Source organism: Botrytis sinoallii (assembly GCF_014898435.1).
Source record: "Botrytis sinoallii strain Bc 23 chromosome Unknown BSIN_034, whole genome shotgun sequence".
In the NCBI taxonomy this organism is placed as follows: domain Eukaryota; kingdom Fungi; phylum Ascomycota; class Leotiomycetes; order Helotiales; family Sclerotiniaceae; genus Botrytis; species Botrytis sinoallii.
This window is the reverse complement of record NW_024066061.1, coordinates 1-25808: the sequence shown is the minus strand read 5'-3', so window position 1 is coordinate 25808 and position 25808 is coordinate 1. Positions and strand designations below refer to the sequence as shown.

General features: G+C 41.8%; 8 protein-coding genes across 8 annotated transcripts; 4 read left to right on the top strand and 4 right to left on the bottom strand.

Annotated features, from left to right (window-relative positions):
• Nucleotides 1–66: 66 nt before the first annotated feature.
• EAF02_011607 (uncharacterized protein) lies at nucleotides 67–1318 on the bottom strand (the record flags this gene model as incomplete). The annotated part of the gene is made up of 4 exons (XM_038907654.1): nucleotides 67–458; nucleotides 512–907; nucleotides 969–1059; nucleotides 1127–1318. 4 exons carry the CDS (start codon nucleotides 1316–1318, stop codon nucleotides 67–69), a joined length of 1071 nt encoding a protein of 356 aa, XP_038752471.1.
• A 2224-nt stretch (nucleotides 1319–3542) lies between these two features.
• On the top strand, nucleotides 3543–4185 carry EAF02_011606 (uncharacterized protein; the record flags this gene model as incomplete). Its single annotated transcript, XM_038907653.1, has 2 exons — nucleotides 3543–3717; nucleotides 3800–4185. The coding sequence occupies 2 exons, from the start codon at nucleotides 3543–3545 to the stop codon at nucleotides 4183–4185; spliced, it is 561 nt and encodes a 186-aa protein (XP_038752470.1).
• A 2256-nt stretch (nucleotides 4186–6441) lies between these two features.
• Nucleotides 6442–7731, top strand: EAF02_011605 (uncharacterized protein; the record flags this gene model as incomplete). Its single annotated transcript, XM_038907652.1, has 1 exon — nucleotides 6442–7731. The coding sequence occupies one exon, from the start codon at nucleotides 6442–6444 to the stop codon at nucleotides 7729–7731; it is 1290 nt and encodes a 429-aa protein (XP_038752469.1).
• A 1165-nt stretch (nucleotides 7732–8896) lies between these two features.
• Nucleotides 8897–9584, bottom strand: EAF02_011604 (uncharacterized protein; the record flags this gene model as incomplete). Its single annotated transcript, XM_038907651.1, has 2 exons — nucleotides 8897–9478; nucleotides 9531–9584. 2 exons carry the CDS (start codon nucleotides 9582–9584, stop codon nucleotides 8897–8899), a joined length of 636 nt encoding a protein of 211 aa, XP_038752468.1.
• Nucleotides 9585–10142: 558 nt separating this feature from the next.
• On the bottom strand, nucleotides 10143–10737 carry EAF02_011603 (uncharacterized protein; the record flags this gene model as incomplete). Its single annotated transcript, XM_038907650.1, has 2 exons — nucleotides 10143–10235; nucleotides 10309–10737. 2 exons carry the CDS (start codon nucleotides 10735–10737, stop codon nucleotides 10143–10145), a joined length of 522 nt encoding a protein of 173 aa, XP_038752467.1.
• A 922-nt stretch (nucleotides 10738–11659) lies between these two features.
• Nucleotides 11660–13868, bottom strand: EAF02_011602 (uncharacterized protein). The gene is made up of 3 exons (XM_038907649.1): nucleotides 13643–13868; nucleotides 13446–13581; nucleotides 11660–13392 (listed from the first exon to the last, which is right to left on the bottom strand). Exons 1-3 carry the CDS (start codon nucleotides 13741–13743, stop codon nucleotides 11746–11748), a joined length of 1884 nt encoding a protein of 627 aa, XP_038752466.1. The 5' UTR covers nucleotides 13744–13868; the 3' UTR covers nucleotides 11660–11745.
• A 183-nt stretch (nucleotides 13869–14051) lies between these two features.
• On the top strand, nucleotides 14052–16548 carry EAF02_011601 (uncharacterized protein). Its single transcript, XM_038907648.1, has 3 exons — nucleotides 14052–14296; nucleotides 14356–15634; nucleotides 15686–16548. Exons 1-3 carry the CDS (start codon nucleotides 14215–14217, stop codon nucleotides 15897–15899), a joined length of 1575 nt encoding a protein of 524 aa, XP_038752465.1. The 5' UTR covers nucleotides 14052–14214; the 3' UTR covers nucleotides 15900–16548.
• Nucleotides 16549–22186: 5638 nt separating this feature from the next.
• Nucleotides 22187–24284, top strand: EAF02_011600 (uncharacterized protein; the record flags this gene model as incomplete). Its single annotated transcript, XM_038907647.1, has 4 exons — nucleotides 22187–22192; nucleotides 22289–22387; nucleotides 22463–23230; nucleotides 23280–24284. 4 exons carry the CDS (start codon nucleotides 22187–22189, stop codon nucleotides 24282–24284), a joined length of 1878 nt encoding a protein of 625 aa, XP_038752464.1.
• Between the last annotated feature and the right edge of the window lie 1524 nt (nucleotides 24285–25808).

Genomic DNA, 25808 nt, shown 5'->3' with positions numbered 1-25808 from the left:
CCTGGCTCCCCCTCCCATTTTGTCAATACATTTCTTGTACAATGGTCTATTTCAAAAAGTTCTTCTTCAAACAGGTAATACCCGTTTTCCCTTCGCATCCTGCTGCTGTTTTCCTTCTAACCACGCTCCCAGGATACCGCCTGAGCACCCTATCACTATAGCGGATACACTGCCCACGTTTATCGGATTCGAATAAATGTACATTCCTAGCAAGGCTATTACCATTTTACTCGAAGCTTCGACAATCGAATGGAAACTTGACGATGATTTTCGAACAATTGCGGCGGAATAGAATATTACAGGGAAGACTCCAAAGCAGGTATAAATTATGGCCCAGATGGTCGATGTTCGTATCGAAGATGGGAAGCAATCGTTCATGTTCTCGTCAGAGAAATCCTCGATGAGGAAGGAAAGTGCTGATGCGATGATAAATATAAGCACATGGTTATGTAGGAAAACTAAGAAATGTCAGCCAGCCGTGCCTAAGTTCCTACAAGGAGAGAAGACATACTATCCCATTGACCAAATTTGAGATTCGGCACAATCTTTGCCTTCCATGCTTCATATGTGCTGTACAATAAAAGGTGTATGACCATGAAAATATATCCAAGAAATAATATCATGACGGGATCTTGAGGTTCCAATGTTTGTTCGAGTCGTCGGTCCCCATAGCTTGCTTCTGCATGCGCGTTTTCCGCAATGACTGATATTACTATGCCGGAGAATATTAAAAGATAGGATTTAAATGCGAACGGAGGAATCGGTGTCCCGAACAGAATGCTGTCGACGTAGGGGACCGTGAAAATGGTCGTAGTAGAAAGAAGTATGTACGTAGGTAATGAAAGACATTGAAGCGCCTTATAAGATATGTAATTTGAGACGAGGAGTAGTACAGCTAGAGGAAGCCCTGGAAAGAATTCTGGTTAGCATCTGCAATCCCCAATTCGTTCAGATCGCGCAACGCATACAAGTCTTCAATTTTTGGAACTCTAGCCCTGTTAATTCCTTGAGATATCCACCCCTTTTCAATAACCATATCACTGCGAGAGCAGTTCCTGACTATTGAAACCCCAATGTCAGTGTGCGCATTTTCCCGAGGCACGAAGCTTTTGTCAAACCAACATACCTGAAGCGCCAGTAAGAAGAAGTTCAAATTCCAGTATTGACCTGAGATAGCATATTTCAGAATCAAAGCCAACAGGGCACTAGAACTTCCGTGTGCCACCACATCGAGCCATTTTCCCGAATCTCCTCCCCTTCTCTTCGCAGGTAAATATCGGTCCTTCTCCTTTTCTTTGCCCGTCGAATAACCATTCATCGTCATCGGCTTTCCGCGGGGTATGTTCTTCTTCTTCGATGGATAATGGGTGCCGCACTCATAGTACAGGGCTACACCATTAATTTCTGCCCTCAATCTATCCTCCTGCGATTGAAATGGTTTGGTTAGTCAGGTTTGTTACGTTTGTAAGGAACAACGAGATAATAATTGAGGATCAAAGAAACGGTGCCAAGAGGTAGGTAAGCTCAGACTGGTGGGTCGAAATTTCGCGTAGGTTAAGCTTACGGTGTGGTGCAAGCGCTGTGTTGAGGACCCTGAATATTAGTAATTCGGCATGTGTTGAATTTGATCGCCGTCCTTTTGATCCTAACAGAATGTTAATGGAGCACACGTAGGTTAACATCGAAAGCCATGCATCAAGAGGTGCTATTTGATGTCGATAATTTGAAGAGAGAGCAGCAGTCACATGTTTACTGATTAGGTAAGCTACAGATACGATATATAGTCACTACTAGTATTACGATACACTTCACGATTTAGTCAATGGATTTTCTTTGAATTTTTCTTTCATTTCTTAGCTATTGTACAGCTACTTTGGTTATCTATCTATCTGAGTGACCACCTAGGCAGGGGCGGGGGGCTTATAGTATACTCGAAAGACCTCACAAGTCATATCAAAAAGATCTGCTGGGCGCATTCTCTATGTTTGTTGGTTTCCTTCAATGATGCTGACAATCGCATGGATTCTTGATGCGTGGTCCATGGCCAACCACTCATCTAACACCTCGCATTCGTAGCACAACTCGTCTCCTTGTGGAGGAACTCTGATTATGATCTCGGGAATCATAATTCTAGGATATTTACAATTTTGCTTTACAAAGAATGTCCTGAGTCCTTCTTTACAGAGCATTTGCTCCGTGATATCTTGCAATCGATGCTTTCGCGAACATTGCAGGTCTTGGACTACGAAAGTCTGCAGATGACGGAATGGAAAAGCGACCCGATCACCTTGATCTTGTTTCCAAGTATTTCTCTATATCAATCAAGGGTGGTCTAACGTCGCAAATTCTGGCTGAGCATTGGACAGAATTGACAGCTGTTTTGTCCGTGTACGACGCTGCTGTAAATAAGTCGACAGAGTCTTTCAACAATACCAAGTCCTGCTGGGTGTTGAAGAAGATCGCTGGACAGTCAAGGCGCGTCAATCTCTTGTAGACTTTCTTGGCTTCATTATGGCTCAGCCAATCAATACCAAGAAGTACCTCAGGAATCTTAATCTCGGTTTCGTGGGACAACAACCAAGTCACATCATGGACAACAGGCTCGGCGATGGCCTCTTTCCAGATCTTAAGTTGAAGTTCATCTGAGAGCCTCGAGAAGGCGCTAAAACGTGTCTCTCATTGTCAACTTTGCGAAAGCTTCGCAGAGAGAGTCCATATCTGATTCAAAGTTATATGACATGATTGATGGGTTTAATCTTTTCTTTTCTACGGTATGTTCAGAATGATCTTCTGGAAAAGAAAAGACGGGTTGCTTTCAGACGCATTGTATGTATATATAGAAAAAGTCGTTGTTCTTTTCTTGATCTCCTTGTAGAACACATGTTTAGGACATCAAAACAGGCTTCAAAGTATTGGCGTATATGGTCCCGCACGTAACGACACAGGAGTCAAATTAGTCGTTAAGCCTATCGCAACCCGCCAGACATAAAGAAATACACCCTCTTAGGGTTTGGTTTATCTAATACATCGCAAGGAAATATCTCCTCTTACATAGGCAAGATGCGTGGATCTTCGGCAGAACAACGTCATGGCTGCATCTTATTACAGTAGTTGAGCCAGTGGCATCATAAAGAAGCTCTGTTCAGAGATTGTTTGGTGAGAGTTGGACCAACTGGCTTCGGTTGGACTGCTTGCTATTCGATAGTTGAGGAAACAATATAGGGACACTCAGCAGTCTACAATATCCAAGAGAAATAAAAACGATTTGGGAGTGAAAGAATTTGAATTCATGTGTAATGGCTAAATTTGTACGTGAAAGAGATTCTATGTCCGACTCGAGGTCAAGCACGATATTGTTCTCTGAACAAGTAAGAAACAACACTCGCTATAGAATTATAGATACCGCATCCCTAGCTTCCATATTTGACATTTGAATTATCAAACAGATACTTGAGAATACAATTTTAGAGTAATCAAGTCGACATTTATACAATCAGCTAGTAATCTACCAGAAATAGGGATCAACCTAGATTTATCACAAGATGTCTTCCAGAATATTACAAGAACACGAAGAGGAGCAAATCGCCACAGATTTGTTTCAAGACCTGTTCAGAATGTCACTACAACGCCAAGATGAAAACAAAGTCGACGAGGTCGGCGAGCAAGAGCTGAGTCTTTTCGTCACCCAAAAAGATGATATTCAACAATCGATCTGGAGTGAGATTCTGGCACCAGAAGACAAAAGAATTGACAGATGAATTCGATTTCAGACTCTACGCAAGATATCCGACCGATACAGTCGAAGCCCTCGGTGAGAGCGTGCATCAAATTGAATCCATCACGATGCCATCCAAAATCATTCCTGGTTTCAGCCAGGGTGCACGACTCAACATGCCCCTCATACAATATCTCAGAGCATGGCATCGAGATCACAAGGAACCTTTTCCTTTTCAAAATCTGACCCACTGTATTATCGAAGATTCTGCTTGCCACCCCACGGTCACAGGCCACAAATTGTTCTCATCTGAACATTGTGCATATGTACGTAAACAAGTCGTGGGATTTTTCCGAGAGGAGAACCGACGACACCCTGAAGTCAGGATTCCAGAGTTACCGCTTTCACCCAGCGCACAAGACCTGACAAATGCAGTGATTGCAAGGCAGAGGTCAGACGAAGACGGCTAGGAAGATTGTTGGGGCATTAGTTAGAAGAAGATAGTTTCATCTTCTAATTGTGTTCTCATATTTCAAATCCCCGATCTATCAACCTGTGTTTCGACCTCGAGCATCTCTCCTTACTATTTCCTTGGCTTCATTGAATCATAATCCATTTCCTTTTCCATTATTATAATCTTTTCTTTCCCCTTGATTTTTCCCTCCTGTATATCAAAACTTAGTGACCCTGATATGAAGTAAAACTGTTACTGCACCTAAGCAGAAGCCGCGTGATAAGATGTGAACAGTATGCAGGAAATTCTAACTCAAAATTTATATGGAGCGCGAAGTCTTCAACGTAACATGCGTCCACTCACAAATACTGTCAGACAATCAATCGAAAAGTAACTTTGCTTCAAATCGACCTCTTCGCTCGCGGATTATTACTGATTCAGACAGAGCATATGGTAAAGTCTTTTCATTCCAGTAAATCCAAAAGTCGGCCTGAACACTATGAAAACATACATCTAGACTCCGCGTAGACTCCAATCCATCACAGCCCAATCTTCAATTCCATTAGCACACGAAGCTCAATACTCGCGATGCGAGACTCTTCTCCTCTCTTTCCGAAAGTGGCCCAATCCCTCTCTTTCTGGTGGAAGGGGAAGGCAATTGATTGCGAATCCATTTTCGAAGAGTAGTAATGTCATCTGAAATCAATCTGATATTACCCCATTAAGGTTCAATTATCGTTTCAATTTTCTTACTATTTCGATCAGCTTGGAGTTTCTCATTTTCAAGCTGTTTTCATTCATTATCCTCTCTTGTCTCTTACGAGTTGGTAGACTTCATCCTTTCTCAACCTCAAGGGATGAGGAGGATCTGTACACGCCAACCATTACACGCCTATATCTTCATCGTCTACCAAATAAATCCCGTTCTTGTAGAAAAGGTATAAATCTCTTCTCATACAGTCTAAATGATGCTCAGCATTGTTGATTTTGATAAGAACCCCTCGACGCCCGACTAAGATCAGACTAAATTGTGAGCCTCAACAGCATCCGTCACCCAATCAATGGACAATCTGATTTACAAGCTCTTTCTTTTGAATGTGTCTCAAGACTTTCATGTCAATGTAAACCTCCGCTGATATGACAACTTGGTGTTTCCAATCCTCTTTCGTGGTATCTGACCTTCTACCTATCTAGCAAGCTACTTCTACTGCCTCATTAAAGACATTCAAAGTTCCAAATTTCTGCGACTTATTTCATTGAGTATACCTTCAGTTCTTTATTGATTATTCGTTGATTTATTGTTTAATCTTTGTTATCATGTCGCCTAGCACTATAATGACATTGTTTATCGTGAGAGCAATTTACCAGTGAGTAGTTTGACAGCACTGGCGGACATCTTCCCATCTGAGCCAGCAACGGAAGTTTACATCTAACATCATCGGTAGGTCGTACCTTTCCATACCAATTAGTAGCTAATCAACTGTTCCAGAAATGTCAAGAATCGGGTGCGTTCGAGGGGCACGGAAATGGAAATCTTATCTTTCAAAGGCCATTTCGCAGAAGAAGTCGTCAAAGAAGTCCTTAAAATAACGGATATAGGAAAGTTTATTTTCATTCCCGGCAACTACCACCATAAGATTCATGCCTTCGCTAGTTAGCAGCTCATCGGTGAGTGCGCCAAGGTGATAATTTTCCCCCAATGAGTTTGCCGGAATTTGAAGCTAGCAGATAGCTGACAGACTGATATATCAGCCACTGTGTCTGGCATAGTTTAATATCTCGGTGGCATCTTTTGGTGGATGGTGCAATGGACAATGAAAGGAACGAACTGAAGAAAGAGAACAATAGTTGGAGAGTTATTTTTGTGCAACATCATTATACGACTGTTGTGAGCATTTCTTTATCTTTTTCACAATCACAAGTGGACGTTTCCAATTGCCTTGTCCTCAAGACTGATTCATCCTTCAAGGTCTTCCTCTGTCTACTACAACAAAGGTTCCTTCTGCTGTTCATTGTCCTTTAATCTGTCCTCAAAGAATGAAGGATCGTTAATGACAAAGCAATTGGAACAGAGATCGCTCACCTCGAAAACAACAACACTACAAAATCCTCAGACGAAATATAAAAGTGTTGGGTTTCCGTTTGAATCTTTTTAATACAGAATCATTCAGCTACACAGTTACTTCATCAATACTCAACAATAAGCATCATCATTAGTATACACAGCACCACAACGCACTCTACCCAACAAATCCGCAATTTACTATACACGATGGATACATTCCAAGACTTGTCAAGCCTGGCGCTTGAGTTCCAAGTTGAATCAACAATCAAATCTACTGGCGAGCCTGAGGTTATCAGAAAGCGAGATCAGTTCAAAAATGCCTGGCAAGAGTTAGCAGATATGACACTAGATGTCGAAGACGAGACTGACAATAACAATCCCCAACAATCTCAAGGTCCTACAGAATTTCACACAAAATTCCACCTCTTCCCTAAGCTCCCATTGGAAATTAGACGAATGATCTGGGGACTCACTGTAACTCCGCGTGTGATTGAATCCAAGAATTGTGTATTGCCTATGGAAGAGGCAAACTACGCGAATGATTGGGATCCAATGCCGTTGATTCCAAGAGCTCTTTGCCCTCTCAACATTGTATCTTACAGTGGTATGCCCGCTGCATTTTGGGCTTGCTTTGAAAGTAGGAACGCAGTCGCTGCATACTATCACAACATTGCTGTTGTGCCCAAGGAAATTGAATTCAAGCACGGAAATTTGCCAATAGGAACACTTGAAAAGTATCGCTCTGCAAAATTCTCAGACTTTTATTGTATAGATAAACAGACCCTTGAATTCGAAAGCATTCGCGAAGAAACTTTTTCATTTCCTTTGCAGCCATCTGTTCCTTTCAATCCAGATACAGATATCTTCAATTTTGACAGCCTCGGGTTTGATGTACACGTTGTAAATCATCACCTAGCGGAAGCTAACCTTCTATACTTCCAAATTCCACTGCCTGCGGATTGGAAGCCTTGGCGTCGCGTAGATGAAGAGATGTCAAGCTGGTTGATCCATCCTTGGGCTGTCAAAAGAGCTCAAATCACACCAGAATCAGGATTTTGGTCGATTTTCAGGCACGACTTTACCAATGGCTTAGTTCTTCCAATGGAACCTGTGATTTTTTCAAATTTCATCTTCCAAGATCTTGATGAATTCATTCTTCAAGATGCCGACTGTCTACTTTACCACAAGTTTGACTTGCCCATAAATCGAAACCACTGGAGGAGCTATCTTATGAGGATGTTCAGAGTTGAGGCCTCCCATAATGAATTTGCAGCCATGAGAGCAGGCTCCAAATTCAAGATACCAAAAGTCACGATTCTGCCTGGTGCCAAAATTTCAAAAAGATGTAAGCATTGCATTGAGAAACAGAGAATTGCCCGGGAAATTTTCGTAGACAGAAAAGACCTCAAGTATCAGCACAAACAGAAGGAGCTCAGAATGGTTGAGAAATTTGGCAAAGACAAGGCTTTGTGGGTCTACCCTCGACGCTACTGGTAAGTAAGTCGAACCTCCTTCATTCCTTTTCGTTTTATTTCATTAGTCTTTTCTATCAAAACAGTCAGTAGAACAATCCCCAAAAAATTTCACATATTTCCTAATAAACACTTTCTTTCTAATTATACATACTCCAAGTGAAATCAAATCACCTTCTAATCTGCATTTTCAATTGATTTTCCATTCATGAACCCATTACCGAAACGTAAAACTCCCAATATTTGGAGCTTTTCTTGAAATGCTAACAGCGCAAAGCTTTCGCTTGAAACTTTCCTCAACTCGATCGCCCCTACTCTATCCCTTGCATTTCGTCTCTATCCAAGTTCCACATTTCCAGCAACATTGACTCAAGCAAACCCCAAATTTCTTGGTAAGTGTGACTAACAATTCCATGATTCCGTTTTCGTCTTCGCAATACTTTGAGACGTTGTAGTAGAGGACTTACAGGCCCACATACGTGTGGGAGAGGTGTAAACACCGACAAGAAACATAAGAATGCCATTACACGTATCTTATTATGATAAGAGACCATCGAGATACTTCTTGTATAGGATCAGAATCCAGAAAGTAATCTTTTCTGCTGCTTTGGAAAATCACCCCCATCCTTGTGAATTCACTGGATTCAATTTTGGCAGAATTGGTATTAATTTAGTCGATTTGCATCATTATTTCTGGAATACCAGAAGTCTCATACTAAGTTAACAGCCCTCTATTGGATTTCTTTAGTCATTAGTTGTTCAAGTAACATCGATCACTAAGGTTATTACTTCCAAAATCTACTCGTGTCAGTGATTTGATTTGATTACACCGATACTCAGTTTTTTGCAAGAGATATGGCATCACTTGCGGGTAGTGTATTTAAATGTGTTAATAAAGTCTCGCTCATTGCTAATCTCGATACAGGAATCACAAAGCTCTAATGTCATATCCTTCATATCCTTCATATCCTTCATATCCTTCATATCCTTCATATCCTTCATATCCTTCATATCCTTCATATCCTTCATATCCTTCATATCCTTCATATCCTTCATATCCTTCATATCCTTCATACTACCCTTCCAAGAAAAAATAAACCCGAAAACATCACTTAAATGTGTTGAAACAATGCAGGTTGCTGTGGCGAGGAAATCATCTTGAGTGGGGCTTAATACTCATAACGATTACCTCAGCTATTGGGTACTGAGTGTATATTGGGGTCTGGAGGTGTTATTCGTATAGCAGGTTGATTCGAATCATGGTGATGACGATGACTGGCGGAACTGGCTCTTCTCGGACGACCTAATTCTTCATGCGGTCGCGTTGGATGGTCACCGTGGGATGAACGGCGGTGATGTGGTCTCTCTCCCGGATCTAGCGCACGGGTTGGTTGAAGCCAGCCATCGGGGCCATACGATGAGCCGTCTTGAGCACATTCCGATGCATTTTGGGACCATTCTTCGATCTGTTCGAACCAATTTTTGGGCGCAAGAAGCTCATTTTTCTTTCTCTCGAATTCTTCTTCCGCTATTTCAAGTGAAGCCTTTCTTGATGATACCACAGCTTCTCTTATTGAGATCTCATTGTTCCAATGTTCAACATACATAGCAAATCGATCTTCCTCTCCGGCCACTCTTATCTCCCTTTCGGACACTCTTCTTTCGCGCCTTGCAAGCTCTTGGGTGTTGTGACCTATCTCAGAGATGTGCCAGTGGCATTTGCAATAGTCAGGGCAATCACGAATACAGTATTTAGTGTGAGTTTCCTCTTTCTGTTCAATAGATGTTAGTGATATATGTGCGGAAACGGCAATGGTCACTTACTTTGTGAACGTGTCCTCGAGAGCACTTGAATGTTTCTTCGTGAGAGGCTTGCATGGTTGATCTGTTGGTTTTTGTTTATTGAATTATGGTCTTTGCTCTTAGTTTTAAGTCTGGACTAGAAAAGTTGTTGGTTTGGGTTTTGATTTGGTTTCCAGACTGGGCTGGGGAAGGGTAAGGACATCAACCAGTTAGTCTTGGCTCGCATACTATATATTATGAATATTTGATCTGGCGGATTCATACATGATTATGCACAGAGTCAGAAGATTTAGTTCTCTGCTGACTCAATCTAAGTATCTATCCTAACACACAGTCATCTAATCTAGTAAGAAAGTTGTATTCGAGTCATACAAGAGCGCATCTTTGCAATTTACTTCCAGTAGTGATTATAATTGTACACACAAGATACCGACTTCGATTCTACTATACTGCGAATTACTGCGAATCACTGCTGCAAACCTCGTAAAAATACTGTGCTGGAATTCTTCTACCTTATGATAATGATCACTGATTGTCAATCAGTTGGTTGTATTTCCTTTGCGATCCACTTCTCTACTCCACTCCCTACACAATCCTTCGCCATACATGCCGCACTCCCCATCCACAATTCACCTACGCACACTCGGCAACCTTTTCACATTCTCGACAAACCAAGTGCCCACACTCTCCACACGTGTTCTCCGCAAGCGAATTCTTTTTATTACACTATCAAGTCATAATCAGCAAGAGCTCACCCCATCACTCCGTTCCTCCCATAAATAAAGGAAATATAACCTACAAGTCCCTGAACAGCACTCTCCGTTATACTTCTCATGCTATCCAAAACCTTGGCTTTTTCGGCTATCTTACTACAGCAAGTCCAATAAAACCCATAAAGATGATTTGAACTCGAATTTTTTGGACCGGAGATCGAAGTTGGTTTCACACTCGGTGCAGAAGTTAAATTCTTATCCCCATTTCCGATTTCCACTCCCGGGCGAAAATTGAGTCCAGTGAATCCCTTCATGACTCTATCGCTCTTTCGCTCCTTTTCAGGACTCAGGATATCTTGTCTGGGTAAAGGTAATGGACCTTGGAATTGTGGTTTAGAAATTGAGGTTGGAGATCTCGACGGGGCGAATTTGGGGGGGATTTGGTAGAAGTTATCCGAGTCTGATACCATTGATAATGATGAGGAGGTGAATGGTGTGCTCATATCTGCGTTCATTTTGGTTCTTGGGCGTATTTCAGGACAGAGAGAAGTTATTTGGCTGATGCTTTGATAGTGGACGGAAGATGGAGGATAATGTAAGTTATATCGGTTGCTTGCCTGGAGTTCTGAAGATTTGATATGTGAAGATATTTTATAATATTTTGAACAGGTAAGAGATCAGAAACAGAGAGTGATCTAAATAGAAGAAGACAATCTGTACAAAAGCATGATGGTCTTACTAGCCGTACCTGGCTACATTTGCAAAGTAGATGCCCGTACGAAGTCAATACCGCATTGCAAGACGAAATATTACACGAAGAACAAACCAGCTAGCAAATTCATCGGATGTCAATGTCATATAATTGCTGTACTATCAATGCTAGTTATCCATTACCCTTCCTACCCTACCTCCTATGTAGCTCCTCGCTTATCATTCTTGACTCTCCACTATTCTTTCTACACTATCTAAGTGAGCATGAATTTCGACGGAAATGTTTTGCTCATATGTTCCTAAATAACCTATTATTTTGGTTGAAATAGATCTCGTCAATAATCGTGAAACTCCATGTTAGTAAGTTTGGTAGCTGGAAGTGCTCTCACTTGTGATGGAGATTTGTATCCAAAATTCTGGTACCTATGCAAGATGGTAATGGAAAGTTGAATTTAATCTGCTTTACCCGTATGGTAATCTGGGCTTCCCAGCTGTTGTAAAGAGCTACAAATCGATAAAAGAGAATCGTTGAAAAATTTACATTTTGGCCGGAATTCTGAAGAAAAAAGAAGTGGAGAGCAAAACGAGACTAATAGAGTTAGGTAATCTTGTGCCGGGCTGAAATGTGTACAAAATGCGGGAAGATGAGTATTTAGAAGACTTCACCACTGGAGATGAAGGAGGGAAACACTTCATACTTCATACTTTATCAGTTGAAAACTCTTCGACTTCTGTTTTAGAAAGCTGTACAGAAACCTCTCACAGGTTTACTTGATATATTTGCTATTCAAAGTATGTAATCCATGTATATGTTATATGTAGCTAGCAGCAAGATTGCCAACATCAGCTAGCTGTAAATTGGGTGCTGGTGACTGTGCTGAGTCGATCCAATTCTCCCAAAACTTCACTCCTTCTATACTTACTTCCCTACATAAAGCACCACTTTCCTCAGCCATTTCAAGCTCTTCTTCAGCTACTCCTATGCTCCATCCAAAACGTTCTGCGGCGTCTTGTGATGTAACCCCCTGACCAAATTCTTGCCAGTCCCATGGCACTTCCTTCTCCGGTGGGAATACGTGCAAATCTCTCAACCATGCCAGCAAAGTTTTGATTGTCTTTTCGTCAGTCCTATCACTGCCTTGGACCACTAGTACTCCACTACGAAACTGTCTCAATCGTACAGGAAGCTTCAGCTTCTCCCACAATCTTGCAGCCTTTTCGAAGTCCAACGGACTAACGAGTTCAACGCCACCCCGAGCACGGTTGAAAGTGGCCCATAGATCAACCAGACTAATAATGCCTCCAGTCTTGCGCAGGATTCCTCTAGCATCATCTGTGAGAAATTCTGCAAGATTCCTTGACAACTCTGAAATATATAATGACTCAGAATTGCTCCCACCACCAAGCATATCTTTCGTCGTTACCAAACCAAGGGCACTTGCAATTGCATTAGATTCAGTATTTCCATTCGTATTATTACTGCTGGCAAATGATTCGGCAAGAGCAATAATCTCTTTGGCCGACGCCATCAATGCGTCGAGGTCCTCAAAAGCATTTCCTATGACAAGTTCATTATTCTTACGGACTTCAAGACGTCTTTGTTCCAGGCCTGCGATTCCAACCGTTTTCGTCCGCTCACCATTTGGTGTAGAACTACCCGAGCCTGATCCACTATCTGTCCTAACATGACGATTGATTTTAGGTATCGGGGGAGCATTTTGAAGAAGCCATTTACGCTGTGTCATGGATGATTTGAGACGATCGAGGAACAATTTTTCTCCTCCACCTCGAAATGATAATTTGATGCTTTCATTGGTTTCCGTCCCAGGCGCTGGCAAATTATTCAATGTAGGGCCTGGGGACAACATACGTCGTTGTGAGGGACTTATTCCAGTTGGGAGGTCTTGTGACAGTAGTGGAGCCCCACAAAGCTCACAAGCCATGAGCGATGGATGGTTTAAGAACGTGCATCTAGGACAAGCAAAGGATGCCTCATTGGATCCACCTGAAGGAGACTCGTCCTGATCAACTCCAAATTGACTTGAGGGTGTATCCCAAGAATCAGATTGCGGACGAGGGGCATCTGGCCGACCTCTCACTGGTAAGGGTGTTTTAACCGGGGTTGTAGTAGAGGGAGTTGGTCTGTTGCCCGCACTCGATATAGATGCCTTAAGAATAAGAGCAAATGGAGGTTTGATACCACATGCTAAGCATGGGGGCAAAGGCGTGTTTGCATTAGATGTGACTGGATCGAAATTCGAGGGGACGGGATTCGAGAAAGAACAGATTGGACAAATCCATGTGGCACTACTTGCGGGTGTAGGCTCGGAAGCTGGCAGATGGAAAGGACTATCGGTTCGTGATAATGGAGATGATGTTTCACTTCGATTTTGGACAGAGGATCGTTTCGAAGGCTTCGGGACAAGAGTAATCTTGGCGGATGATTTCAAGAAACCAGCCTGTAACAATATTAACTATGTATAGCCTCAAGAATATAGCTAGTAGCTCTTACGTAAAACTCATAACGATCAACGTCTTTGAGATCTATTGCTAGAGAATTCCTTCTTGGATCATCATTGTCTACATAACATATTCGATGAGATGTTAAGTAGACCTGACCATTCTGATGATCAGGAATTTTGTATTTCCTATTTACAATTTAGGTAAGCATGCCTCTTTCCCACATTGCTTGCTTGAGCAAACACTTACCCCTCATAAAGCCCAACATTGTCTTGGACAAAGAGGTTGAGCTCATCTGGCAAATAGAAAGGCCTCAAAGCAGTTGTGAGGTCTAAATGTTTTAAAAACATTCGTTCGCGCAAGCCATGTACTGAGAGTTTTTCTGATATCTGTCTAAGGACAATGCAGTGCACATCTGCTGGGAACGATGAGGACAAACGATTGCAGCATCTGCAGGTCCTTGTGGAAGGTTAAGACAATTCACATTCACTATCATACCCTTATCGTGATGCAATCATCACTGCTGTAAATTGGGCAATCCTGACTACTTGGACTACCGTAGCAAGTTTTTCCGCCTTTTCTACCTTGTCTCGTGACTGATCGATAGTACAACAACTCATTCGGTTAATTGTCCATTTCAACCCGGGCAAACCAGCCATTCTTACAAAACATTCCACCACTTCACAACCTCGAAAACTATTCTAAAAAAATTCAGATACATTCTACACACCATCTTCTCAAGAATCTTTCTTATTGAAGACCCAGTCGCGTTTCTTGTATCGCATCACTAATATCTAAGAGCGTAAAAGCATAAGTTCTATATGTACAATACGATGGCTTCACCATGGAACTCTAATATTCCACCGCCTCCAGGTACGACAGGCTCATATGGCTATCAGCAAGGTGAGCAATCCTCTTTTCTTCCAAAATCCATATACTGGTTTCTGACAAAAATTCTACAGTCGCGCCGATAGTTGCCCCAGCTTATCATCCAGTGCAAGTTCGACAATCATTTAATCAAGCCCCACCCATAATGTATAACCCAGCAGTAATCCCCCAGCAATCACCCCCTCAATCAACACCACCTCCTGTCCAGAAGAAGAGAGACTGGCCACAGTCAGTTCGTAATTACGTTCAACGTTCATTCGACGTCGCGCATGCCATCGCCGGTATTGAGCGTCCAGACATGGAAAACATGTTGAAAAAGACCATCACCGAGGCATCCGATACCGATACACTCTTCTCCCGTGATTGGGATAATTATCCACTTCCTCAACAATTAATACAAAGAGAACGTTCAAAGGCAGCCGCTGCATGGCAGCAGGAATCATTAAATTTTCAACTAGCTACGACCGGTCTCGCGAATTCGACCAAGAAGAGGAAATCTATAGAAGGAAGCAGTGATGAGAACCTCGCAGCAATGCCGCCGTGGCGTGCTAACAACCGCACGGGAAATGATGATCGTGCCAATTTAACACCCTCCAAACAACGATTTGATAAGCGACAACAACCATTCCAAGACGATCTCTCCCACAAAGGTACAAGTAAGTTTCAGAAAAACCTAGAGAAGCGACAAAAACGATTTGATGGTGGCTACAAATCTACCTATAAATCTAAGACACCGACACCAGAACCAATGATGGGACCCTTGATCGGTACGAATACAACGTTAGAAAAAGAGTACTTCCGTTTGACTACTGCACCCGTTGCTTCACAGGTTCGCCCTGAGTACATCTTACGGGAAACGCTAGATCTTTTGAAAAAGAAGTGGAAAAAGGAAGGAAACTATTCTTATATCTGCGACCAATTCAAATCTATGCGACAGGACCTCACGGTTCAGCGTATCAAGAATGAATTCACTGTCACTGTCTACGAAATTCACGCGCGTATTGCGTTGGAGAAGGGGGATCTCGGTGAGTATAATCAATGCCAGACTCAACTTCGGGCCCTTTATGCCCAGAAGATTGGTGGTAATCCCGTGGAGTTTAAGGCATATCGTATTTTATATTTTATTCACACAGCTAACCGCACGGCATTGAATGATGTCATTGCGGATCTAACAAAAGCAGAGAAGGAATCCGAAGCGGTAATACACGCATTGAGTGTACGTTCGGCATTAGCATTGGGCAATTATCACAAATTCTTTAGACTCTACCTCGATACTCCGAATATGGGAGCATATCTCATGGATATGTTTGTCGCCCGAGAACGTTTGGCTGCTTTGTCGAAAATTTGCAGAACGTAAGTTAATCCAATGGTAATCGATTTAAAGGGCCAACTAACACATCGTAGTTACAAACCCGAGGTCAAATTAAGGTTCGTCACGGAAGAACTAGGATTCGAATCCGACGGCGATGCTGCCCAATTCATTTGTGACCACAATGGACAGGCCTTGTTAGTAGAGAAAGATGGCGACCTTCGATTTCTTTCTGGCCAGGCCGGTCAGATTTTTGAAACTGCAAAAGCTGAAGCTTTCCGCGCGATTGATATCAAGGGCCAAATCTAACACTTTTGTACTTTCCGAATTGGTTCATATATTGCCATCTTTCACCCATTTCGTCATTTTTCTTCTCTCCATGGTTATTCAAAGACGCCCTTCACCTTAAATCTACATGATTTAATTTCCTGATTGGCCTCCCCTCATAGAACGAGATGTGGGTCTAGATGACTGCGCGTTCCGTCTTCATCCGCTTGTCCTTTCACAGAATGGATTTTCGAGTCGACTAAGAACACACTCGAGTTTTCTTTTCCCCCTTCTTCGGTTTCGAATGGGATAAACCCTTTGCACTGTTACTTTCTTTCTCTTCTTTGATGCATGGTGAATATCTAGGTGGAGTTTGTGGTTTTGGCGTATAGTGACAGAGTGGAGTGCTAGCCGTTAATGGTAAGCACATTGGGGACAGGAGTTCAAAGTTCTTTTGTACCTTTGCATGGTGGCAGTGGAGGGAGCGTTTGAATCAATCTTGCATGCATGGCGTTGCACAAAATTGTGCTCGAGGCGGTTTATACCGCCTTTTATTTCGCATATTGGCTTATAGAACCCTCGTAGCTCTGTACATACTGCAACTTGAGGCGAGGGTTTACATTAAGTAGTACTGACAAAAGTTTGGGGCAATGGATGGATACAAAATTTCATGAATATTGAAAATCAACCAAAAACTATTCCCCTGTCTTTTCAATTGAATTTGAGATGTGCATGTATGTTTCTAACACCAACGTACGATTTTTAATAATTGTAGATTTCACGACGACCCCATTAATATACGAGGAAAAGCATGTCTTCATGCCTAGAAAATTCTTTTCCCGGATCCTTATGCCTTGAATGTAAAAGCAGAGCTGCTTTAATTCAACGCTCACTTTATCTCAACTACTAACAATACCCAGTCATTTTGACAAAATAGCTCGTTTCAGATAGAGCTTTTAGTGAGTCGTAGCGTCGATGTGGTGAGGGGTCACGGGAGATTCAAGGAAGACTAGAAGCTTGAGGGAAGGTTGAGAGAAGCTTGAGAAGCTTGAGAGAAAATGGAAAGAATGCAGAGAGAAGGTGGGAGAAGGCGGATAGAAGGGTTGCTTGGACGTTGGATGATGTTAATTTTGGGATGGCATGTATTGTGTGTTTTGTGGAGGGTGGATGGTGGATGGAGGGGCTTGTATTTTTGAGCTTGGGGATTGGGAATTGGGGATTGGGAATTGGGGATTGGGAATTGGGGATTGGGAATTGGGAATTAGAGATTGGAGTGTAATTTGGTGAGTAAGTTTATTGGGAATTGGGAATTGAGAGTTAAGAGTTGAAGGGAGGGGAAGTTTAGGAGGGGGGAGTAGTAAGGATGTAAAGATATGAGGATGTGGGGATTGAGGATTGAAAGTCAAGGTAAAGGTGAAGGTGAGGGTAGGGGTAGCTGGGATGAGATGGGAGATGTGAGAGAAGAGAGAATAAAGAATAGAGAAGAGGGTTCGGATATGTATTTGTTAGTGAAGATAGATGGTGAAATAAGAAGATAGATAGTAGGTAGAGGATGAATGGAGTGGAGTGGAGTGGATTGGATTGAAATATAATGGATTGGGGTGGTGTTGATGTATAGTTTTGATGTATAGACTAAATCTGATATCATAGTTCCAAATGAATATAGAAATCTGAATATCTATCTACAAAATACCAAATCATATTACAATCACAACAACAACCCCAAACAAACTCTCTTCTTTTCCTCCTCCCCTTCAAAAATCTATTATCAACCCCCCTCCCCTCCCCTCCTTTTCTTTTTCTTTCTATAAAACAAACCATCTATTTTATTACATCATAAGATACCTACCTCTCAGCATTTCACACTTCTCGCTAAATACCATCCTCAAGCTATTTGTATAATATCTAGATAGATATGGGAGTTTGAGACTTCAGATGTTATATCTTGTATATAAGACATGATATAGGAGATGGATTCACTTGACGATGATGTTATGAGATTATTTATCTGATGATATGTATGAAGAAGAAAGTAGAGGGGTTTAGAAGGAGAAGGAGAGGGATAGAGGAATTTGGATTGGAATTGGGATTAGGAATTGGAATTGAGATTACTTTTTTGAGATGGGGGATTGAGGATTGAGATGTTGTGTTTTGAGATGGATATACATATATAATAGATAGATAGATGAATGAATATTCGAAAAGAGAGAAAAAGAAGAAACCCAAAGAAACACACCCAATCCAACCATCAAATAACATCCTACTCAGCCCTGAAATGATGGGGCATTTACTAAATACTATACCGGTACTTCTACGAGTATTCTAACAGATAATAAGATTCCACCTTCCTTCCACTATCCTTCCACTTTCCAGCTCCCTACTCTACGTACCTCGTGAATCAAGCGTGGCGCCATTGAGAGAGTGGGGAGAGTGTGGAAGAGGGATTGTGATTGGAAGAGGAGGTGTGTTTGAGACATACATATACATACATATACATGTTGATGAGGATTGAGGAGTGAGGAGTGAGGAGTGGTGATGCAGGTCCCAGGTGCTTGCTTTTGGGTTGGGTGTGTGTGTGTGTGGATGTGTAGGTGTGAGTGTGTATATGTGCATATACCGGTATGTAGGTGTGGGTTTGTGGGTGAATGGTTGGGTTGGAATGGGAGGAATGGGAGGAATGGGATTGTTGGGTAGGTGTGTAGAGTATATATGTATGAATAAGTATCTTGGATATAATATTAATGAAATAGAATAGGCAGAGAGAGATAAGATATAGTTACGATAATACTAGATAGATATCCCTATCTCATAAGCAAGTGTCTACTTTTGTATATTGTACAGTCTACGTAATAGATACTCTATATATCTTACGTATCGATACTAACAGTAGTATTATATATAAAACGAACAACTCGAACTGAAATATCAATCGTTATCTAGGTAAATAACCTTACAAACTTCAAGAATAACACCACGACTCAATATCTCAATTTCTCAATCTCTCCATCATCATCATCATCATCATCATCATCATCATCATAAATACCTAGTACCCCTCATCACATTCCAATTTCCCAGTACTATATGGTATCGACGATGTAGATCACGATGACAACGACTCTAGCAAGAAAAGATAGGAATGTCAAAGTATAATTGATGAAAAGGTTTAATTTGAGATAGGTTATGCTTTCTATTTTTCTTTTGAGGGGTTTTTGAGTTTCTTTTGGAAAGGAATATGTACTCGTAAAATGATAAAATACCGAGGACTCTCACTTGCTTCCGAAGCCCCTGGGTAATTAGTAAGTTGGGTTGGGATTAGGTTGTTATGTACGAGTACCGATATCGTATGTATATTGATCAATTGGTGTACGATAGGAGGAAATTGTAAATGTACGAGGTATGCATGTTCTCAGCCTGATGCAGGAATTTCAAGGATGACGGGTCCATGGGTCGGTATTTGTTGTGTAGAGCGAATGAGAGGGAGGGAAGGGAAGGATGATGGATGGATGGATGGATGGATGGAGGATTGGGAGCTGATCTGATCTGATCTGATTTTATTTGATTTGGTTTAATGTCTAGAGATTTCATCGGATTGTACTCTGGATTGATCATGTTTGAAATGTGGAAGTGGAATGGAAGTATGATGTATTGTATTCTACTGTGTTTGATGTACGAAGTATCTACGATGGGTATGATATAATGTATGATATGTATGATGTATGATGGGTATGTGCGAATGTACTTTATTAATAAACTGGAAACACCAAATGGAGACTTCACACTTCCAAATCGAATTGTCCGTGTCTGTGTCTCCAGCTGTCCGTGTCAACCTGGAGAAGTCGCAAAGCACGAGGCCAAGCACAAGGCAAAGCACGAGGTATGAGTAAGGAATGACGAGTGATTTAGTTATCGATATCGATAAGAAATTTTGTTAATCATTACGATAAAAGAAGAAATGAATGGATGGAAGGATGGATGGATGGAGTAGAGATGCAGTAAGGGTTTCTTGGGCGTGGAATGGAATGTATTGTATGTACTAGGTAGGTATTGGCAGATGCTCATGATTATACTTTTACTCATCATCTCGGGAAAGTAATTATTGACAGATGGAAAGACTTCATTCATGACATGTGTAAATAAACCTTGTGGAGGGTTCATGTGATTGATTGTACAGTCTTACTCTACAAAGTATTCTTACTTTCCAAATGAATTCAATCATTCAAGTGACACCAAAATCTCAAAGTCTCCCCCGGAAAAAAAGTGTAAAAAGTCTCTCATCATTCATTCGCCTGGTCATTCATCTTCCATCTTCCATTCATTCCAGAATCCCAAACGACGCAGCCAAAAAAGCGGCATCTAAATTAAAGAAACGTTCCTAGTGGCAGTTAGCCTGACTTAGGAGAGTGTATATCAAACCTCTAGTAACGGTAATTGTGGATATCCTCCCAGCATCCCCAAATGAAGATGGACAGAAGGGAAGGAGAAAGTCTAGAAGGATTGAGTAATTTGACGGAGTGATCTTTGTTTTGGGAGATGGGAAGGAGATGAGTAGAAGATAGGTACGAGATCAATAGAAGATAGATAGAAGATGGATACGAAGGAATCAAGAGAAAGAGAGAGAGACAAAGTGAAGAGAATTCTAGATTTTATTGATCCCGATATTCTGAGTATTAAATCTAAATACCAGGTACTAGGTAATAAAATGATATCGTTCATTATATACTCTTCTAACACTTTATCTACCAAACATATCTAGTACTCGCGTCGAAATGATTGATATCACTTGATAACTAATGAGAAGAGTAAAGACATTGTCGTCGATGTTGTCTTCGATATATTCATATCTAATAGAGAAAGAAAGGTATTGGAGTATATACACACACACACACACACACACACACACATATACATACATACCTAGTACACATATACTACACATATACTACACATATACTACACATATACTACACATATACTACACATATACTACACATATACTACACATATACTACACATATACTACACACATATCACAAATCCCATCCTATTAAAGGAATTATCATTTACTATCATCATGCACTCACTCTCCTTTCCTCACTGCAAGCCAAGCATCCTCAAATCCTTTTGTGGAAGTATTCCCTTGCCCTCTCCTCTCACACCCAAAGATAGATACCAGATATCCTTTGATCCAACAAAGAAAAGGTCGTAGAACCGTAACGAACCATTACTATTCGTATTATTGTCCTAATCATCTTCTCTACCTTTTCAACATCTCGAGCTTCCTGGCAAAAATCGTCTTTTGTTGGTCCAAATTAAAGTCCGCCACCTACGACAAGATCGATATCGATACTCTGATGCTCAATGCATTATCAAATCTCGATACTCAAAATATATTGAACTCGATCCTAGCTATGATTCACGAGTAGAAACGCTCCATTCCCGTTTACCGTTGATATCCTCTTCAAAAGATTCTCTCAACCCGTTGCGACCGGATCCTCGAAAATCATTTCCTCAAAAAAAGAAGAAATATACCTCGTTTGGCATCTAGCTTAATCCTCTTTTATACCACCCCTCCCTCTTTTATTGCAAGCAAGCAAGCAGGCAAGCAAGAAAGCCGGCGCAGCCTCCATCCCATTCTGTTCAGACACACTTCCCACCAACTTTTGCTCATATCATCACATACATACGACGCGCGCAATTTATAGGATTTTTCTTCTTCCCATCACCCCATCTATCCTCTCAATCCCACATCACACTACATATAACAGAACCATAACCCATCATTCCATCATCTTTTTTTTTTCCGTGGCAGGATTCACATCTTCTTAATCACCCCACCTTATCAGTCCCCTCTTCTTGGATGCTAGCTCGAGGCTAGCTATTTCGTAGTGTACAGTAGTGGACTCGGAGTAGCGCTTGGGGTTTTATCGCCGCCATAAAGAAAGTTTGAAGGGTTGCATTGAGAAAAGGAAAAGGAAAAGGAAAAGGAACGGGAAAAGTCACGGAAAGGTATTAAAGAAAACAAGCAGAGGAAGCAGAAGCAGAAGCAGAAGAAGGAGAGGAAGAATTTGAAAAAGAAGCAAGAGCAATCGATACCTAGCCATAATATTATTGACACCAATTCTGGTCGACAATCATAACTACTGCCCTCGATATCAACAATTCCAAAATTCGAGAGCTTTTCTTACTTTCTCTTCCTTCTATTGTCCATTCATTCATTCATTCATTCATTTACCTACCTACCTATCTACCTACCTACCCACCTACCTACTCACCTACCTGGCTTGCATTCTCGAGGAGTACGACATAACGATAAAGCAATCTGAATAATGAAGGTCAGTAACCACCCAACCAGTTTCTTACTTCATCTGAGGATTTTCACAATCCTCGTTGGGAGGAGTCGTCGCTAACATATTATGTTTGTCTATCAGGCTCTTCGTAGGTCGATCAAAGGCGAAAAGCCCGACTCAAAAGTTCAACATATTTCTCTCACGCCCAAATCTGCCGTCGCAATTGTCCCTCCCAAAAAGGTATGCCGAATTTCGTGTGCATGAGTCGCAAACTGCATCAGTTTCGCATTTCCTAACGATCTGCAATTATTATAGGTTATTCGCGCATTGTACGATTATGAGGCAACATCAAATCAAGAATTGGGTTTTACGAGGGGCGACTTCTTTCATGTTATAGGACGAGAAAACGATACGGATTGGTATGAAGCATGTAATCCTGCAGTGCCAGATGCGAGGGGTTTGGTACCTGTTGCATACTTCCAAGCGTTAGGAAAGACTGAGCGGGATAGTGGTCAATCTCTATCAGATAAGTCGCCTACGGGTATGAAGGTGGATCATGATTCGGGTTATTCCGACATTTCCGGTTCAGGGACACTGGCGAGTCCACCAGATAGCGGTGGAGGTCAGAGATTTTCAAAGACAATGAAAGGCACCGGCGCGATGGTTTACGGAGTGGTTATGTACGATTTTGCGGCGGAAAGGCCCGATGAATTGGAAGCCAAGGCGGGAGAAGCAATCATCGTGATTGCTCAATCGAATCCAGAATGGTTTGTCGCGAAACCCATCGGGCGACTTGGGGGTCCAGGACTAATACCAGTTGATTTCATCGAGATACGTGATATGGGCACTGGAAAAGCGGTGCCAAATGCGCAAGAGGCAGTTCAGAGGGCGGGTGTGCCAAAAGTGGAAGAATGGAAGCGAATGGCCGCCGATTACAAGAACAGCAGTATTACCTTGGGCAAATTCGAAGTTCCCAATGGCTCTTCACAACAACAGCAACAACAACAAATCCAGAATGGCATGGAAAGAATGAGTCTGCAACAACAGAACTCAAGGCAGAGTCAGCAGAATGGTCAAAGCTATGTATGTACCGAGACGCGAAGTGGGAAATCCAAAGCTAACACAATATCAGGACCAACGGCAATCACAACAAGCAAGAGCGGCGGCTCAACCCGTCCAACAAGTTCCGCAAAACCCATATTCTGTGCCATCCAAATCGACGTCCCAATTATACGCCCCAATATCAGCGCGGATACCACGATACTGTTTCGCGGAAGATAAATACTGGTTCGTGATCGAGGCTGCTCTGGAAGATGGGAGACATTGGGAACTTTCGAGATATTACGAAGACTTTTACGATTTTCAGATTGCTCTCTTGACAGAGTTCCCAGCGGAGGCGGGAAACACTGGTACGCAGAAAAGAAGCTTGCCATATATGCCAGGACCTGTCAACTATGTGACAGACGCGATTACCGAAGGAAGACAACATAATCTTGATGCCTATGTCAAGAGCCTCTTGACCCAACCACCATATATCTCCAGATGCACTCTTGTTAAGCAATTCTTTGAGCCTCGAGAAGGGGATTATGAGATGGATCCAAACGCAGTTGAAGAAGAATATCGTCTATCGGGTGGTTCACAACAGTCATCAAACGATTCAAGAACACAAGCAGCATCCAGGCAATCTTCGAGGGGCGATTTGAGCGGTGAAAACTATTCGAGCGGGGCACCTACTGGCTTAACAGCCGCCCCAGGTCATCAAAGAGGACAATCATCGTTATCAGTCAATAATGGTCAAGGTCCAACACGTCAGACCTCATCTCTCTCTCAACCTTCTAGCAACTCATTATTATCTCCAGCCAATAATGTCAGTGGGCAACAACCATCTCCATCTGCTATGAAGGTCAAGATCTATTTCGGTGATGACCTGATTGCCATTCGAGTACCTACCGATATTCAGTTCCAGCAGCTTTATGAGAAAATCAGTGATCGCTTGAAGATTCCACAAGGGGATGAAATTGCACTATACTACAAGGACGAGCCCAGCGGAGAAAAGCCCAATCTCATGAGCGACAATGATCTAGACATTGCTCTACAACGGAACGACAAGCTTATTATTTACGTCGAATATCAATAGTATTATTGATCATAACTTTTACATCTACATGTATCTGGTACTGCACTGGCAATAGAGAACAAACAACTCGTCTATTCTTTGAACAAAATGTTCTATCGCTACTTTTTTGCGCTTACACTTTCTTAATCTGCTTCGGATGTACAGACAATTTTGCTGTAGGGGTTGGTAATAGTTGCTGGTACACTTTTTGGCAGCCAAAACCAGACTCATTTTGATGCAGATCGACACCTTTTTCTTTAACAATACCATTCTTCTTACCTTTTCGTAAACATTCTATCGGGGATAAGAATATTAGGGAGGCACTGGGCGTTATCATTATGGCGCTTCTTCTTTATCACCCCTTGTTATTTTTTTCTTTCAAACATTTTGGGCTGCATGACGGACATACCATGGAAATTTCATTTGTTGGAGGAAATTATTTAGCAATTGATTTTTTAGTTACGGGGGATGGAGATGGGAATGGGGATGAGGGAGAGGAGGAGGAGAGGGAGAAAATAAAAGAAATGATGATAGCGACGACTAAGTTCTTATTTAGTGTGTGTGAATGAATACCTAAGCAGCGAGCATTTAAATAATCAATTGAATGGAGTGAAAGTTGTGGAGTTTTGAATGTGTATTGTATTGTGATGTTGAAATTGATGTTGATGTTGGTATTGATGTTGGTGTTGATGTTGGTGTTGATGTTAATGTTGATATCGAAACCAAGTACAAAGCTCCCTAAGTCATCAACACGACCACCCGGTGAGCTTGATAAATGCATTACAACTCATGGTGAGCTTCCTCTAATCATCCGGTGAGCTTTCCACATTCACAAGCCAGCTGATACATACATTACATACCACTGGTGTATGTACGTACTCCCCAAAATGACCTAGGTACCAGGATGAATCCAAGTCACGCCACCCCTGCGAAATTCTTACCTAAGAGATGAATGATGGGGCCACTTTTATCTTTCTTCCGAGTACCTATCCGATCCTATCCTACCTAGTATCCTCCAACCCCAAACACACACCCCTCTTCTCTCATCTTCACTACCCCGAATTTTTTATTTATTTTAACTTTTTTCTCCACTGAGCTTTGCTTAGGTATCGATCCATCGATCATCGAGACAGACGACGAATGAGACGGAGGAGACGGGAAGACGAAGACGAAGACGAAGACGAACGAAGTATTGTTGCGAGTGAATGTGATTTTCTTGATTGAATGATTGAATGATTGTTGGGATTGGGGGTTTTTTTGGAATTGGAATTGGAATTGGAATTGGCATTGGCACTTGTTTGGGAGATTTTGGTTGCTTGGGGAGATTTGTGGATTGATTGATTGATTGATTGATTGATTGATTGCTTGATTGATGCGAGGGGTGGGTTTATTTGTACTTGAGTAAGCTTGAGCTTGAACCTGAACTTGAAGTCGGACTTGGACTTGGATTTGGACTTGATCTCCACGGCGCATATTGAGGCATCGGCAACGGTAACGCTAGAGAACGCCCTGTGGACGCTGGATTTCTTTGCTACTTTTCAGTTT

Excerpts from the sequence above, each read along its gene's own strand:
- EAF02_011602 (XM_038907649.1), bottom strand. The coding sequence starts at position 13,743 with ATGTTTTTAAAACATTTAGACCTCACAACTGCTTTGAGGCCTTTCTAT. Across the intron at positions 13,582-13,642 it reads AATGTTGGGCTTTATGAGGG|GAAATACAAAATTCCTGATC; the intron begins GTAAGTGTTTGC and ends AATTGTAAATAG. Across the intron at positions 13,393-13,445 it reads TTGATCGTTATGAGTTTTAC|GCTGGTTTCTTGAAATCATC; the intron begins GTAAGAGCTACT and ends ATATTGTTACAG.
- EAF02_011601 (XM_038907648.1), top strand. The coding sequence starts at position 14,215 with ATGTACAATACGATGGCTTCACCATGGAACTCTAATATTCCACCGCCT. Across the intron at positions 14,297-14,355 it reads CTCATATGGCTATCAGCAAG|TCGCGCCGATAGTTGCCCCA; the intron begins GTGAGCAATCCT and ends AAAATTCTACAG. Across the intron at positions 15,635-15,685 it reads TTGTCGAAAATTTGCAGAAC|TTACAAACCCGAGGTCAAAT; the intron begins GTAAGTTAATCC and ends AACACATCGTAG.